At 39.0% G+C, this 16451-nt stretch overlaps 2 protein-coding genes across 2 annotated transcripts in view; both read right to left on the bottom strand.

The window, feature by feature from the left end:
* The window catches only part of RhoGAP100F (Rho GTPase activating protein at 100F), a 144744-nt gene that overhangs the window by 99749 nt on the left and 28544 nt on the right, over positions 1–16451 (bottom strand). The gene's annotated exons all lie outside the window — the stretch shown is intronic.
* Positions 12867–14635, bottom strand: LOC109039349 (transmembrane protein 184C). Its single transcript, XM_019054799.2, has one exon. It carries the CDS (start codon positions 14255–14257, stop codon positions 12959–12961), a length of 1299 nt encoding a protein of 432 aa, XP_018910344.1. The 5' UTR covers positions 14258–14635; the 3' UTR covers positions 12867–12958.

Here is a 16451-nt window from a genome sequence, read left to right as displayed (position 1 = left end):
ATTGGGTTACGTTCGCATGTCCGGGAGACGACGATAAGTTACTCTTTGAGCACAAAAATAAATACTTAGGTGTAATTATGTTCATTGAAAATTTCAAATGCGGCGAGGGTTTTTTTCGGTGAAAATTTGATTTCTAATGGACTAACGTTCTTTCCACGATTTTTATTTGGATTATGTCTAGAAAGTTCGTTTAAATTAGAGAGAGAGATTTTGCTCCTGATTTTGGGCGATTACGTGTACAGATAATAGATGGGAGGTAGCGGCGTTCAAGGACACGGAAAAGTATGATAGGATTGAATTCTATCTTTGCCTCATGCCAATTGCTGACACCGCTGAAATAAACAAGAGTATCCAAAATCCCGAATCAATACATAGCGAGATGTCCAGGAAGATGAAGGGAGAAAAAACGAACTAAACTGTGAATTGGATCAACGGATAAAAAAATCGGAGCGGGGGGGGGGGGGGGGGGAGAGAAAAAACTTACACAGTATTGAATGGTGCAGAGACAATTAAGAGGGCGAGAAGAGCGAGGGGAACATTAAGAGCCTCGAGAGATCGATTTTCGATATTTCCCCATTTGAAGGTAGGGTAAAGAATCGATTATCGAGGTGTTCGTTGCGAGCACCCTGCTTATCGATCGGTTTCCATAGGTTTAAAGGGCAGATATATCGATAGATCGCAAATCCCGCCGCGCCACTGGTGAGCCGGTCAGGAAAAACTGGTGGTCGACCGGGGGTGAAGGGTGGAGAGAAATCCTAATTTAGTTTCCGTAAGGGTTCCCTCCAACTTTCCCCGGGCAAACGCTCACGTGCATTATCCGGGCGATATTTAAGGCTTTCACGGTGGATTGAGACCAGAGCGGATATGAGGGGGCGGTTTTGTTAGAGGGAAAAAGAGAGACTGCTAAGATTCAAGAAAAAAAATCCTCCCTCCTCGCCGCTTGCGTATCGGATGACCTATTTTCAACCGGGCGGGGTACCAGATACCTGTGCCTCATCGAGGTGTGCAGCATCTGAGGCTGAAGGGTGGGGGAGGGAGAGCGAAGCTTAATCCTAATTTCAATTAATTTCTGAATCATATCATTTCCTGAGAGGAGTACTCAAGATGTTCCACCGTCCTTAGCAAGAACACCGTATGAACATCCAAATGTTGCCAAATTTTGTCCGATTTAAAAATTTACATTCATGGATGAAAAGGGCCGAGTTTACCAGAAAGGAACCAACCCACGTTTTCGAAAAATTGAGTTTAGAATGTTTTCGAGTTCCAATAGTCGTATATTTTCTCCTGTAAGAAACTCAAATTCGAAAAAAAAAATTGGTTTGTGAAAAGAGGGGTTCAAGTTTATTTTCTACATTGAGTCTTACAAGGGAGTAAAGCATCAAACCTATTTTTTTCGACAGAGTGGAGAAATGGTGCTGGGTCCGTACCATTTCGCGGGAAAAACAAAGCCGAGAAGTTCTAAAAATTAAATTTTCGGTTTCAACTTGATGCGGGTTGGTTCTTTTCTGATAAACTTGGTCCAAGTTATGAAGGCTATTCCTCACCAACTTCAGGTACCTTCGATGAAATTGAGAACAAATTCACCACTAAACAGGGGAAAAAACTGAGCACAGCAACATATTTCGTCGTTTCCCTCGCGGAAAAACCTATTTTGCGAGTTTGGAATGGAGTAACGTTCCTTCACCCGGAGAGCGGCCATGTTTTCTCGTTGAAAGACGCCAAACAGGTTCAATATACCTATTAAAAACTTTCAAAAGTATAACTGGTAGAAGAGAAATAAATATTCGTAAATTGTATTGAACACAGTACATTCAACCATCCCAACAGGGATGCAGAAAATGCTCGTGGGCGTGTGAAAATACGGAAAGGACCTTACAAATGTCGAGAGAGGAAAAATTGTTAAGGGTCGAAAGTCAAAAATCAAACGAGAGGAGAGGAAAAGGGTCCTCACTTTAAAAATTGATAGGAAATTTGTGGAAAAGCTATGACAAAAACGTGGAAAGCCCGTGGGCGAGCGCGTGAAAATTTGCAAGATTCTGGACCCCTACATCCCAATAGGCAGTGAAAAACTTACAACGCCGTAAATTGACCGTATGAGTATTTTATACGTCAGCGTCGCGTCGGTCTTGAGAAAATGTATGATTACACACACGATAGAATGTACAACTTCGGCGGTCGGTAACCGAGATCTTCTGCCATCAAGTCAAAGCGACACTGTTGCAGTGCAGGCGCTCTGAGCAACTATTCCGCCACAAGAGTATTGCACAGTATCAGACGGAAATGAAGGCGCACTAATGAACGCAGATTGACTGGTATCGTTCAAAACTTACATCTATGATGAGTTAGCTTTGTGGGGCTTGCTTCGATCGATTGTTTTCGGTATTACTTAGGTGGCTTTTTTTGAGAGGGTGCTTGCAGTTCAACTAAAATTTTTAAAATTAAAAAATCCAAGATAGTAACTAGAAGTGGCTTTAAGTGGGCCTAAAGTGGGAACACTCTAAAATCCGCCAATACTTTTCCGAATTATGATGGAAATAGTTATTTTAATGTCCATTCAAGTGGATTGGTATTCACTCGTGAAAAGCGGGAAAAAGAAGTAAGAGTATGAGCCTTTGCCCGAACAAAATCGGATGCGGAAATAGTCTTTGAAGTAAACGGACCGGAAGAGTTGAAAAGGCGTCAAAACAAACTGCGACCGACCATCAATGCTATTGTAAACTTGTTTTTACGCTTTTGCCTGTATGAAGAAAAGATCATACACTTTGATTATATCCCTTCAAATGATCAAATGAGAAAAAAAAAGAGGAAAGGAAAGGAGAGATAAGTACATGAATACATAAACAAGCAGTTTATTCAATGGTGACGAGAAACGCTATGTCCTCACTCATGAGTTGACTTTCAAAAGTTCTACTACGTCCATCATACTCGACGTAAAACTTTAAACCTAACTGTAGTGCATAACTTCGTCCTCTGCTTGGTTGTCAATGGGGGGAAAGGGGGAAAAAATATCCATGGATTTGCCGGAGAATTTGCATTTCATCAAATGAAATTTGGCAACTTTCGAATACTCATACGGCGCTTAGTGGATCGAGTTAAATAGAGAGGACATGAAATTCTTGACTAAAATATCATGTTTATTTCGATACATTTTAAACTATAAGGGGTGCTTCCAGAAGAACTTTAAAATGTTCATTTCTGAGAAAAGTCATTCATGCGTTTCCTTGAGATTTTCCGATACTTAATATCACATTACGGAGAAAATTCTCTAAAAAAATTTGGACGGAAAAATATTCACAAATTTATTTTCCTGAAAATAATTTTTTTAATAGGCAATGTGGCAACGTATGAAAGCTCTCATAAGGCGTTTTTCCTTAGCACAGCAGTGTAGCCGTATACATTTTAACCGCGTTTAACAAAAAAGAACCAAGCCACGCAGCTATTGCCAAGTTTAACTGGTCATTTACATTTTTTACAAAAGAACGTTTGTGCGGGTTCCTTCGAAAATTTTAAAGGATTTGATTCGTGCTATGCAGAGAATTCATTGAAATTTGCACAAAAACCCGCACAATCGTTTTCATAAAAAAATTAAATTGCCCAGTTGAATTTGGCAATAGCTGATGTGGCTTAGTTCCCTTTTGCTCAACGCGATCCAATTTAAAGAGTGTTGTTTTTTTAAAGTAAACAACTTGACGGAGCCAGGGTCTTTTGAGTATGACTACTCTTAACAAGCAATCGCCACGGAGACTAGTGTCGACTCGCTTGTCAACAAATCGTCGCTTATCTGACGTTCGGGCGTATCTCTGGTTCCACGTGAGCCCTGGAAAGCATAGGGTTATATGGAGAACAGGGCTCACGCCGTCTAGTCAGAAAAGCGACGAAATGAGCAAAGCACCAAAACGACTCAACTTAAATCCCAGTCTCCTCGTAACCGGCGCGAAACTCGACATGGAGGAGTTGGGATCGTAAAATAAATTATAAACACGCATACGCTATTTAACACTTTCATGTCCCACCCCTCTTTGTATTATTCATGCTTAATGCGACGGAAACCGCCTGGAACAGATGATCTTGTTTGTCGTGCGGTGTCACAGGAATTTGAAGGCGCGAGATGCATCTACATTTCCAAGTCGCATCACCTTCGACGCGTCAGTGCTTCCAAGTACAACGATTGAGAAAGTCGCGAGACGACTGACGAGTATTTCGATTATCGACTTCGTAGAGTTCTCATCATGTATGTGTCGTAGGTAAATAGTCAAATGATCTGACTTGGTTTGATATTCTCTAGAGTTACCTATTTTGATAATTTCAGACGAAATGAGTCATTGCTTTTGTACTGAAGAATTCGTTGTGAAAATTTGAAATCAACAATAAAACCAAAAATGATTTTTGACTAATGAACGAATGCTCCTTTCGAAATTTGCAGCATATCATAAAATGCAGAATTTTAACAATTTTGAGTGTTAAAAATTATAGGATTTGTATAGTAAAATACAAAGAAAGTTTATAGATTCGATTGGCTTATCTTTTAAAACTTCAGAGATCTTTGTAAAAAAACGCCCTAAAAACCATTCGTACACGGAAAAAACGAGTTTAGGGCTGGTACCTGCGCCGAAGGTCCCAGCCCTAACCGGGTAGGTAAAATTGCTTCACCTCCACCGCCATAGGAGCAGGCCCGGCGCGCGTAGAGCCCAAATCTACCTGCTCCAGGCTTCAGCCCTACCTGGTAAGAGCTAGACCCTGTCCAGGTAGGGCTGGGCCTTACCCGCGCAGGGCCTGCCCCTGTGGCGGTGGAGGTGAAGCAATTCTAGGGCCCAGCCCTAATCTCGTTTTTTCAGTGTAAACAGTCGAAATTCAACCATTTTGGGGGGAGGGAGAGGGGGCGAGCACCAAGGTTGGCCACAGATTCTAGAAAATGACTGACAAATTTTGGTGAAATTTACTGACAATTGAAAATGTACCAGTCTGTTAAGAAGACATACTATGAGACATAGTTTTTAGGCAAAATTTGTTTTTGGAGACGTTAAACCCATCCTAGAAAACAAACAAGGGTGACTAAACAATTGGACGTATTTCTGTCAAACGGAACTAAGCGCCATAGGGTGAGGAAGGTAGAGGGGGGGCTTGGATTGGCGGCGAAACCGGGCGTCGGGTTCATTCCGTCCTATACTCGCAATGCTTTTCCATGGCGTTTAGGTCCGTTTGACAGAACGCGCTATCCGGCATTCTAAATTCCTCAAAAGGAATTCAAATTGGACCGAGTTTAACAGAAAGGAACCAAGCCACATCAGCTATTGCCAAATTTAATTACGCAATAAAATTTTTTACGAGAGAACGTTTGTGCGGATTCCTTTGAAATTTTTAAGGGATTTGCTTCAAACTATGGAGATTTTTCACTGAAATTTGCACGGAAATCCGCACAACCGTTTTCATGTAAAAAATTAAACCGCCCAATTAAATTTGGCAATAGCTGATGTGGCTTGGTTCCTTTCTGTTTAACGCGGTCCAATTGGAGCTTAGTTCCGTTTGGCAGAAATACGTCCAATTTTTCCCCGACATTTCCAGGTTTTCCCTGACTTTTGAAAATTCCTTGACATTTCCCGGGTTTCCCGGTATTCCCTGACTGTGGCAACCCTGTTAAACCCATTCTAGAGAACAAATAAAGGTGACTGAACAATTTTTCCCTGACTTTTGAAAATTCCCTGACATTTCCCGGTATTCCCTGACTGCGGGAAGCCTGGAGCACCTGGCGCGGGGGCGGGGGCGGAGGCGGATAATGCCGGGAAAGCGGGTGCTCGGACTGAGGGAAGCGGTAGCCGGGATCCCGGGAAGCCGGGACCGGGTCCAAGGCCCAACTCCCCCGGATTCTTTCCAAGTTCCCCGCCGGTCACCGCCCCGCCCCAACGCTAACGAGCCATGGAAACACTTGCAACGCTCTCCTTTGAACTTTCCTCCCAAGTTTCCGCCACCGACCTGGATCCCGATCCCACGTTGCGTCGCTACCATGCCGCGTGTCGCGTCGCGTCGCCCGGCACCAAACGGTTTGATTGTCGAATAATCGACTTCAATCGATAGGTATCATTGCTAGGATAGGGATCTATCGGTCGAGGTTCTTCGATACATCCATCCGCAAAACGACGTCTTCCAGACTAACTGCACTTTGCTCCAGAGAGGATATTTTGGAGACCCAGCGATGGCGTCTTCCCTGTAGAGTAAAAGTTACTTTCGCAAGTCGAGGCTCAGATTCGCCTAATGATGACTCACGACTGCCAAGAGCTCAACACTGAGCAGTAGCTTTCGCAAACCTGACCCACCTTCCAAAAACTCTCCATCCGACCGGCAAACCAATGACACTCGATGAAAACTTGAAAAAAAAAACGGGTCTAAAGAAGAAGAAGAAGAAGAAGAAGAAGAAGAAGAAGAAGAAGAAGAAGGAGAAGAAGAGGAGGAAGAGGAAGAAAAGGAAGCAAAAACAACGTGGAAAGTCAGAGAATTTCATCGGAGTAAAGAGAATTGTTTGTTCAGAGAGATGATTACACTGCACTGAGCACGAAGTATCTGCCGTGCTGAGGAAGAACGCCGTACGAACATTCGAGAGTTACCAAATTTCCTTCAATTAAATGTTTATTATTGAAGAAAGGTATGAATATTTTTCCTTGAAATTTTCAGAGACTTCAGGTGACATTGCGAACAAAATTATGTGAAAAATTGGAAGGAAAATATTCATAAATTTACCAGGAAATTCGTGATTTATTAAAGAAAATCTGGCAACGCCTGATGGTTCATACGGCGTTCTTCCTTAGCACGACACGTATTCAGTAGAAAGTTAATATTAATGTACTTATTTTTCTTTTAAATTGATGTAATATTCAAAGCGCCTTTACGTTCGTCAACGACGTCGTATATCAATGCAAAAAAAAAATTGAAGCGCTCCGGTTTTTCCAATGACTAAGTCTTGATACAACTATTCGTGTTCTCAGGATGTCCATGTTGCATACATACAAATTGAAGGCGCTCTGGCTTTCTTCGGCACAACGCGTCGCGTCGTTGCACCTTCATTCTCAAGAGTTTTGTACGTTATATTTAAAATTTTGTTCACCATTTGTGTTTACAAATTACGATTTTGATTTCCCCCCCCCCCTTCCAAATGCAACTAGGTGTAATTTTGTTAAAACTTGGTTCATTCGGAACGAATTTGTTGTAATTATTTACAAATTTCTAAATCGTAGACTTTCGATTATAGCAAAATCGCTTTCCAGCAACATTTTACGTTCAAAGACTGGTAAAAATCTACCCATAGAGGCACTCATTTAAACAAAATTTTATAAAACATTCTGTCTATTTGTCAATTATATTTTTCAATATTTAATCCACAAAAGTATTTGACTTTTTGAATGAACTAATTACTTGGCTTCGAGAGTCTAGTAAAATTCGTGAGTGACAATTTGCTTAAAAATATGTGTCGCATGAAGGAAAATAGGTGAGGTTCTATCTACAAGGATGACGTAAATTGAGAGAGATGCTTTTTCTAAAAAAAGAAACTTTATTAAATGAGAAACATTTCTTTAAAATAGTACCTACGACAGGTATAAAAGTGGAAAATGTGAGTTGCAAGTTAAGTTGTATTTCTTAAATTATAAATAAATACTGAGAAATATACCATACACCCTACGGGGTCTGTAGGTAAGAGGCACTCTTGACGTCAAACAAAATCGCATCAGACACTCACATTGTACTGGAAATACGAATCAAACGCAACAAAAAAGAATTTCAGTCGTAAACTTACAAGGGATATTATGACGTTTCATTTCGTTCAGAGAGGATACCTAACTAAAGATAGAGTACAATACTTTACATAGACGTCATTGCACAGCACACAATAGAGCACAAATTAATTTTTAAAATTAGAATAACAAAAAATGATTACATAGGTAATTATAAATATTAAATATATAAAAATGCGCATAGTAAACGATGAAATGTTGAGCTCAAGAAGGGAACTGTAAACTTCGACGTGATGTATAATTGTGGGCAAAGTTCCCATAAGGTGTTGTGTTCTATTTTCTTTTACGATAAAGCACGTGATTTTTTTTTTGTTTTTTTTCATGCGCGTAGAGGATGGTTTGGATACACACTTAAAAAAATACAATTCTGTTCATAGGGCTCCTGCACTTCCTTTGTTACAGTTGCTGAAGTTTCGAATGTGAGGATAGAGCACTCTGTGCTCACGACTAAAGTTTTGTTCTCACAACAGAAAAATTCTGTAAGTATGACAAAAGGAGTGCAGGAGCCCTGTGAACAGAAAGTTCTGTCATAAGCACCAACTTTTTTTAGTAGAGTAGGGGTTTGCCATATTATTAACAGCGGCGTTTTTTGGACTCTTTTAAGAGGTATAAAACCTCAGTCAGGAGAGAGAGAGAGACAGATGGAAAAAACTAGGGCATTGTACAGGAAGTTACATAGGTATTAAGAATGATAAAACTGAAAGAGCTGCAGTGAGAGTACGGCGCCTGATAATTGGCCATCTTCACCTCGACGCAACACCAATGGATTAAATCACCCTCCACGTTTTATTTAAACTATCAGATTGGACACAAAACCGACTTAATGTTGATTACGGTTCCATAAAACGCGTTCGTGGCGTGAAAATTGCTTTGAAAAATAACAATTTAAAATTCTTATAAGGGGGAAACTTTCTCAGATTTCCTTGGAAAGTTTCACGATTACCACACCAATATCAAGAACTCTCTTTAGCCTCTTCTTTCCCGCGTCAACTTTCTGACGTCATCTGCTCCGTTAAGCCTCTCGTCTCTTCCTGTTTCAAATGGACGTATTTCTGCCAAACGGAACTATGTGCATTAAGACATGAGCCCTGAGACCCATGATAGTATATGCGTAACAGGGCTCACGTCATAATGCACATAGTTCCGTTTGGCAGAAATACGTCCAAATGTGAGTCTTTCTTTGATTCTTTCTCCTCATAAATATTAAGAACAGAAAAATTGCAGTTTGTAAATTCAATCTAAATTATACAATCACGAAGCTCAAATAAAAATAAATCCCGTTCAAAATCAGGATCGGAGCTCTTAACATCTACATATTTGACAGCAATGCCTAATGCAACATTTCTATTTTTTCACACGATTTGTACTTGGAAAATATTGGGGACTCCAGGATCAAGCAAAATAATGAATATGGAGACTCTGATCCCTCCTTTTACAAACATTAAAATACAGATCTTGCAATGAAATAAGTTTAACAAAATAATTATTTGAATATTGGACAGTAATTCTGGAAATTTTTGGCGGAAACACAAAAACATCTATCGTCTATTATTCAAGTTCTCAAAGTAGAGGCGGATTTCTTTCTGAATTGAACTGAAGTCAATTGACATACGTATGATACAATTATATACAGATTGTACACTTTCCAAATGATACATTTTACTATCTATCATAGTATCGGCCATAGGACTTGAAGCAGATTCATAGGTCAGCCGGTATTCTAGGGTACACGTAATCTGGGTAACTTCAATGTTTTCAAACTATACCACGGGACTGTGTGAAAGAATATTGGTTCTTTCTACAAAAATAGACGGTTGCTTCGGATGAAACAGCGTTAAAATGACCGTGACAAGCTTACATACTACGATTGGTCGAGTATGAGACAAAGAGTAGCGTGATCAAACGAGACATCTAGTCGTTACGCAACGAATATCAAGCCCCCACTCTTTCATCGCCAATAATGGATTTAAGAGTGGCAGTGGCATGGCGTGCTTTGCGATATATCGATTTATCTGCCATCTAGACCTGTGGAAAATGATCGAAACACAGGGTGCTCGCAACGAGCGACGTAATAATCGATTCTTTACCACGGCTTCAGATGGGAAAATATCGATAATCGATCTTTCACGCCACGCCACTGACGAAAGGAACTCAGAGGAAAAGGCACTCAGTTACAAGAAGGAGAATACTACCGTGCTTAGAACGCCGCACGAGTCTCCAGATGTTGTCAAATTTCCTTCGGTAAAAGATGAATTTTCCGGAAAACCTGTGCATACTTTTCGTTCAATTTTTCGGAGAATTTTACTCGGAATCAGATCTTAATTGATTGAAAATTTCAAGAGATAATATTCAAGACTCTTCTCAAAAATGAACATTTAATTGGAGGAAAATTTGGCAACTCTCGGATGTTCGCACGGTGTTTTTCCTCATGGCGGCAGAATAGGATGCTGCGAAAAAAATATAGCTTCATGAGAGGATCGTCGGTTGAAGACCTCCATACAAATTCCGAAGTGGGACCGTTTCAAGTGTTACGTAAGTCATTTCGGCCGACTCTTTATACCCCCCCCCCCCCCTTCAGAAATACGTAAGCTTAGCTTGACCCTGCCACCCGAAATTTTTCCAGGAAATAACACAGAAAGTCTGAATTTTTGCTGAAAAAATAGTCTTTGAAAAATTTATTATTTTTTTTTTAAGCGAGAGGCTACACCCCGAGTCTGACCATTCTCTCTCCTAAGACACTTGTCAACTAAGCTCGGGCCCTTCCCTCCTTTCAGTGGCTTACGTAATACTGGATCGGCTCCTGTACTCTGCCGTGCTACGGAAAAAAGCCGTATGAACCTTAAGGCGTTGCCACATTTCCTTTGACAAAACACGAATTTCCTGGTAAACTTGTGAATATTTGTTCGTCGAATTTTTCAGATACTTTTGCTCGCAATTTCACCTTAAGTCCCTGAAAATATCAAGGAAAAATATTCATAAATTTCCTCAAAAATGAACATTTTTATCGAAGGAAATTTGGCAACTCTCGAATTTTCACGCGGCATTCTTCCTTAGCTCGGCAGTACTAATCAAAGTGGTTTTGCACTAAAAAAGATTTCCACGAAAACAAAAAATAATGTATTGCACTGAGTTTATGAAAAATAAATTTGAGCGAAATTTTCGATCACTTTCTGATTATTCTTTCCTGTCATTTCATTCATGGAATACACAGTTCTGATATTCACAGCAACCATATTGATGACCCGAATGAATGAAAAGTATGCAGAAACCATGGACGGCAGTAATGTTTTCTCCCTCCTGCGATCAATTAGTATGCACCTGATGCATAATATCATCATACTTTAATTGGAACAACTATTGGAATAGAGTGAGGATGTAGTGCCTTTTTTGTGCCTCTTTATTCTACGATTTCATTCTAATTTTTTAAAACATTCTGGAAACAACATGAAGGCGAGGGACTTGTTTGATTCATCGTCGGGGAATTCTCACAAATAAAAATGCCTTATCAATTTGACAAGAATAATTATATGTACATAGTTATTTATGACATCACCATATGCACACACTATCACCGGTAATAAGTATTTGTCATGATCTAGTGTCAATCGTCATTGAATCGGTTTTCCTACTGACGCATTGCAAATAAATGACTGACAAACCTTATTCAACCTGGAGGGCTTGATTAACCCAGAATTAGAAAAAAAAAAAAAAAAAAAAGTAGAGACTTGGACAGAAGAATTTAATTTAATTGTGCAGGGAATTGGACTTGAACCTAACAAATATTTTACTATTAGAAGCGTCAGATTAGTACGCGACCTTACCAGAAAGAGACAATGATGCTTGATTAAAACTTTTATGATCTAAGTTCATCGAAAAAAACGAAGAGGTCGAGTGTTCTATAGTAGACTGACTTCAAAATTTGCCAGGAGATCATATCCACCGAAAACTAGGAAGAACAGAGAACGGGAATCAAGATTTGCACTCAAACATATTCCTACTGAAATGTACCGGAATGTATGACAGATTAACAACCGATACTGCGGTAAATATTTTTACACACTTTAACCATTTGTGGTATAACTTTCATTTTGATTATAATTGAATTGACAATTGCAAAATGACTGAGCAGACCTAATAAGAGAAAAAGAGGGAAAACAAACTGAATTATATCTTGATTAGCTATGGCTTTCACACAAAATAATAATAAAAAAATAAACAAAAAACTCGATGGAAATTTAAGGACAACGTCCCTTTTGATTCACATATAATATAAATAACAATACTTCTGGTTAAAAAGTCCATTTAAGTAGATTAGAAACCTAAAAGAAACAGTAATAATCATCACGAGCCAATTCAATGTGAGATTACAACTCATTTCCTTGTAGTTATCATATTCATTGGCGAACTAAAATTATCAATGAATTTTGTCAGAGTACTTTTTCAATGCTATGAAGATACCACTATCATTACCTTGTGTCAACAATGCACTCAAACAATGTAGAGATAGTCAATGATAACAGTTGGAATGTTCCTTCAATAGCTATCAAATAAAGCGGGAATGCAGATGAAATTTGTCCAAGTAATTCTTGTCCTTTGAATTGTGTCATGTTCTTCAGATAAGTCTTTTAAAACTTGGAGTATTTTGATAGTTTAGAGAAGAAGTTGAAATTGAAATAATACTATGAAACTTGTGATAAATTTTTGTTGGTCACATTTCTGACAAAATCTGAAAACTTAAACAACTTTTCAGGAAAAATTTCTTGTGTTCACATATGAGGAAACACAACAAAAATGCTGTGGGACAGTGTACCAAAATTTAGAGAGAGACGATACCTTGTCTAACAAGAGATTCCTTGAGAGACAACTTGTAGATTTTTTAGTGGCTGATTCTACGTAGGTATGATACAAGGGTTTACTGGAAACACCTCAATGTTACTACACACACTTTTTTCTTAGCAGTAGGGATGAACACTGCTCAAGAATCTTGAATCTTTTACAAATTGCCTCAATGAATAAAAAAATTGTTCGACAAAATACCTACTCAAAATTAGGAAAGTCCAACGGAAAAGCAAGTTTTTTTTGATGAATTTGAAAAAGAAAAAAAATCTAAGCGACTGTATATGACAATCTTATCACAATTAAATTTAACGAAAGAAAATAAACATCACCATGATGCGTTATTTTTTACTCTCATTATCTGACTTAGATACTTTGTCCGAATTAGTAGTTTTATCCGAGTGAATTGTTGGATCTGATGATTTACTTAATGATGTCTTACTTCCCTCATCCTGATCACTAACCTCCATGGAGGGGTCTATCACATAGTATGGGAGAATTTTGGATGGGCCCGATATCAATGAACTGCTTTCAGAACTCTCAATTATGTATCCTCGGCCAATCACTACTCTTATAGAATCACCCATTATACCAAAATGCTCTTTTAGATCAGCACCTATATCAGAAACATCCCACATAGCTGAGAAGGCAGCCGAAACAGATGGATTTTGATAGGTTAGATTGATAAATGGAACGTGTGTGAAAGTAAAATAATGAGCAATAGAGGCTAGAAACATTTCGATACAAATTAAAAAGTTTTGTAATTTAGATGCTATTTCTCTGACAGAGTCTCGAGTTTCAACGTCAAATACTTGCGAAATCACTCCGGCATTTACTAAAATTGTGATGATAACTCCTTGGAAAAAGGAGAAAAAAATGACACACTTAATACTGAGAAATTTTCCAATAGGTTTCATCGGAGCAAGCTCTTCTTTGGTTGCACGATAGAATAATACTAGACAATACATGGCAAAAATTTGCGATACGTTATTCACAGCAATTATATACGGGTAAGATCCAGTGCTAAGTTCCCCTTCATGATAGACGCCGAACCAATCACAAACTATTGCAGCTAATGACGTCATTGGTCTCACAATAGTATACTGGAGAATACCATGTTTGCAACGGTGGATCAACTCTCTGCCCATCCTCCAATTTGTCATCCAGCAAAAGGGAAAGATATGTTTAGTTTGAGATTTCTTTGCCAGAGTAGTCTCAAGGAATGGATCGGCATCGTCAAGGTAATTGAATAAAAATTTCATGAAACTATAAATTACATACGCTTCATAGCACTCACGGAGACTATTCAGGTAGAGCACACGAGTTGGGAAGACTAGACCAAACCAAGCATTGAAGGCGTAGATTGGCACCATCCACAGGATTCGAATGATGTGTTTCTGAAGTGAGGGCTTGGTGTAGTGGATCATGTGCTGGACTATCTCCCAAAATGATATGGGTACAGCCATCATAACAAATATGCCTGCGATCAGATAGACGAAGCTGTCTTTCTTGGTTGTACTTTCTTCGAAGGCTGCAATCGTGAGGTACGGTACAAGGACAAGAATTATCACCGAGTAAACGAGGGCAACAAGCGGCCTTAGCCATTGCGTCCATTCTCTTAAAAAATTGAGTTTCAACATGATTGTAAAATAAAGATACGAACTGATCAGCCCAGGTCACAAAACACAGCAAGGTTTTAAAGGTTCTTTTGGGTGTAGAACGCAGTTGAAAAACGTTATCTTATCAAAATAAATAGACACTTGAAGACACTTGAGGCAACTTTGTGTGATGAATAATTTTCAGGAACAACGGGGGACACGGAAGGTTCTGAGAGATGATTTTCGGTTTCACTGATTCCATGGCATTGGCAAAAGGCTCAAGTTCGCGGAATGCAAGCACTAAAAAATTAAATTAAAATTTTACAAGGCTCTTCAGTTACGAGAAAGATACCGAGTTACTTCCCTACTTCGCTATGATGTTACATAACCACACTAGCCACCAATGTAAACAGAGCAGCAGCTGAGTGACGCCCCACTTCCACCGCACTTCCTCCACTTGTAAACATTTCGCTCAACGGTGCGCATCGTTGGAGACGAGAAGCGGGCAACTCCACTCAATTCAAATGTTTAGACCCGCAGCGGACGAAATCGCCCCACTGCCAGTCGATCGGACTTCTAGGGTCGTGGGCATTATTTACACAGATACAGTTTCATACTGCCGTTGTAAGGAAAAACGCCGTATGACCCTTCAGGCGTTGCTAAATTTTCTTTGATAAAACAAAAAATTACCTGGTAAATTTTTGAATATTTTTCTTCTAATTTTTTAGATAATTTTATTCGTGTTTTAATCTGAAGTTCCTGAAAATTTCAAGGAAAAATATTCATAATTTTCCTCAAAAATGAAAATTTCATTAAAGGAAATTTGGCAACTATCAAATGTTCATACGGCGTTCTTCCTTAGCAAAGCAGCATGCATAGCTAGTTTAGTTTTTCACACAGAGAAGCATTGTTAAGATGCAAAATCTCATACTTTTTAAGGAATATTCCATGAAATTTCGTAAAATTTCACCACTTTTTTCAAAGCTTTATGAAATGTTGTGATACTTTACAGTTTTTTAACACTTCTGCCATTAATTCATTGTCAGCATGCCGTAAAGCTTGCGGAAACAGTGGAATCTTAATTTTGAAATTTTGAAAAAGAAAAAAAAGAGGATGAGTCCAAATTCTAAGTTGTTTGTAGTGCCCTCGGATCGTTGTTGCAAGTTGCACACGCAGCTGCAGCCCCTGAAAAATCTTACAATTTCATTTTCCATGAAATTTTTTCTTTCAGGGGAAAATTCCGTGTGAAATTTCATTTCGTGAATTTATTTTTCATTTTTGGTGAAAAAATGAAACTGCAACTGCAGGAAACGCGAACCTCGTTTAAATAAAGTAAAGTAAAAAATTTGATACTTCTTAAAATATCTGAAAAGCAAAATTTAACATAGTTACACTTCGGCTCTCAAACTGCGTACCGATGGTGAACGTGAGAAAATTTAGTATTTCAAAACGATGTATCAAAATTTTCACTATTCGACAACTTTTTTCAAGTGAGGAAGGAGGCATCATGCAAAAACTCACGAGTTAAACGGCACCGGCAGATGAATTAAAAAAAAGAAAACTGTCGTGAAATATTGCGGAAGGTATGAATTCGATCGATATGAATAAAGCGAAAAATAAAAACGAATATAGATCGACGTGAATCGATCCACAACTGTGAGTCGACCAACGAACTTGTGTATCGATGGAATTTTGTCGATCGATTCATGACGATCGAATCGACCCCGGTTTTTTTTTTCTTTTGTCGATTCAACCGGTGTCGATCCGTTCACGTCGATCGAGTCATGTTTTAATTTTTCAATCGATTCATGTCGACCGAATCCATACCCTAAAAATTTGCGATCTCCTAGTAACGTCACAACCTAAGATTCGTAAGGCACTGGAAAAAAAATCGCTTGGATCCAGAGGCAAGACTCAAACATTGACAAGAAAAAATACTCTTGATTCAATCGGACTTTTTGCTTGAATCAAAAGGAAATCCGCCTATCTTAGGCTCTTCGATTCAAGCAAAAAGTCCGATTGAATCAAAGAGTATTTTTTTCTTTTCAATGTTATTAAGAGTCTGGACTCTAGATCCAAGCGACTTTTTTTCCAGTGGGTCCTAGTTTCGACACAGATATGCGACTCTTGTCCTCTCAAAACGCGTTGGCACGAAAAAAAACAAGAGCTTGAACTCGTAGATTCCGATCTGAAAATGGCCTCCCGAGAGAGAACCTCCCTCGTCCTCCACTCAAAA

The sequence above is a fragment of the Bemisia tabaci genome, chromosome 7 (assembly GCF_918797505.1).
Source record: "Bemisia tabaci chromosome 7, PGI_BMITA_v3".
Lineage (NCBI taxonomy): Eukaryota > Metazoa > Arthropoda > Insecta > Hemiptera > Aleyrodidae > Bemisia > Bemisia tabaci.
The sequence above is the reverse complement of the archived record's forward strand: the minus strand, read 5'-3'. Positions and strand labels throughout refer to the sequence as shown.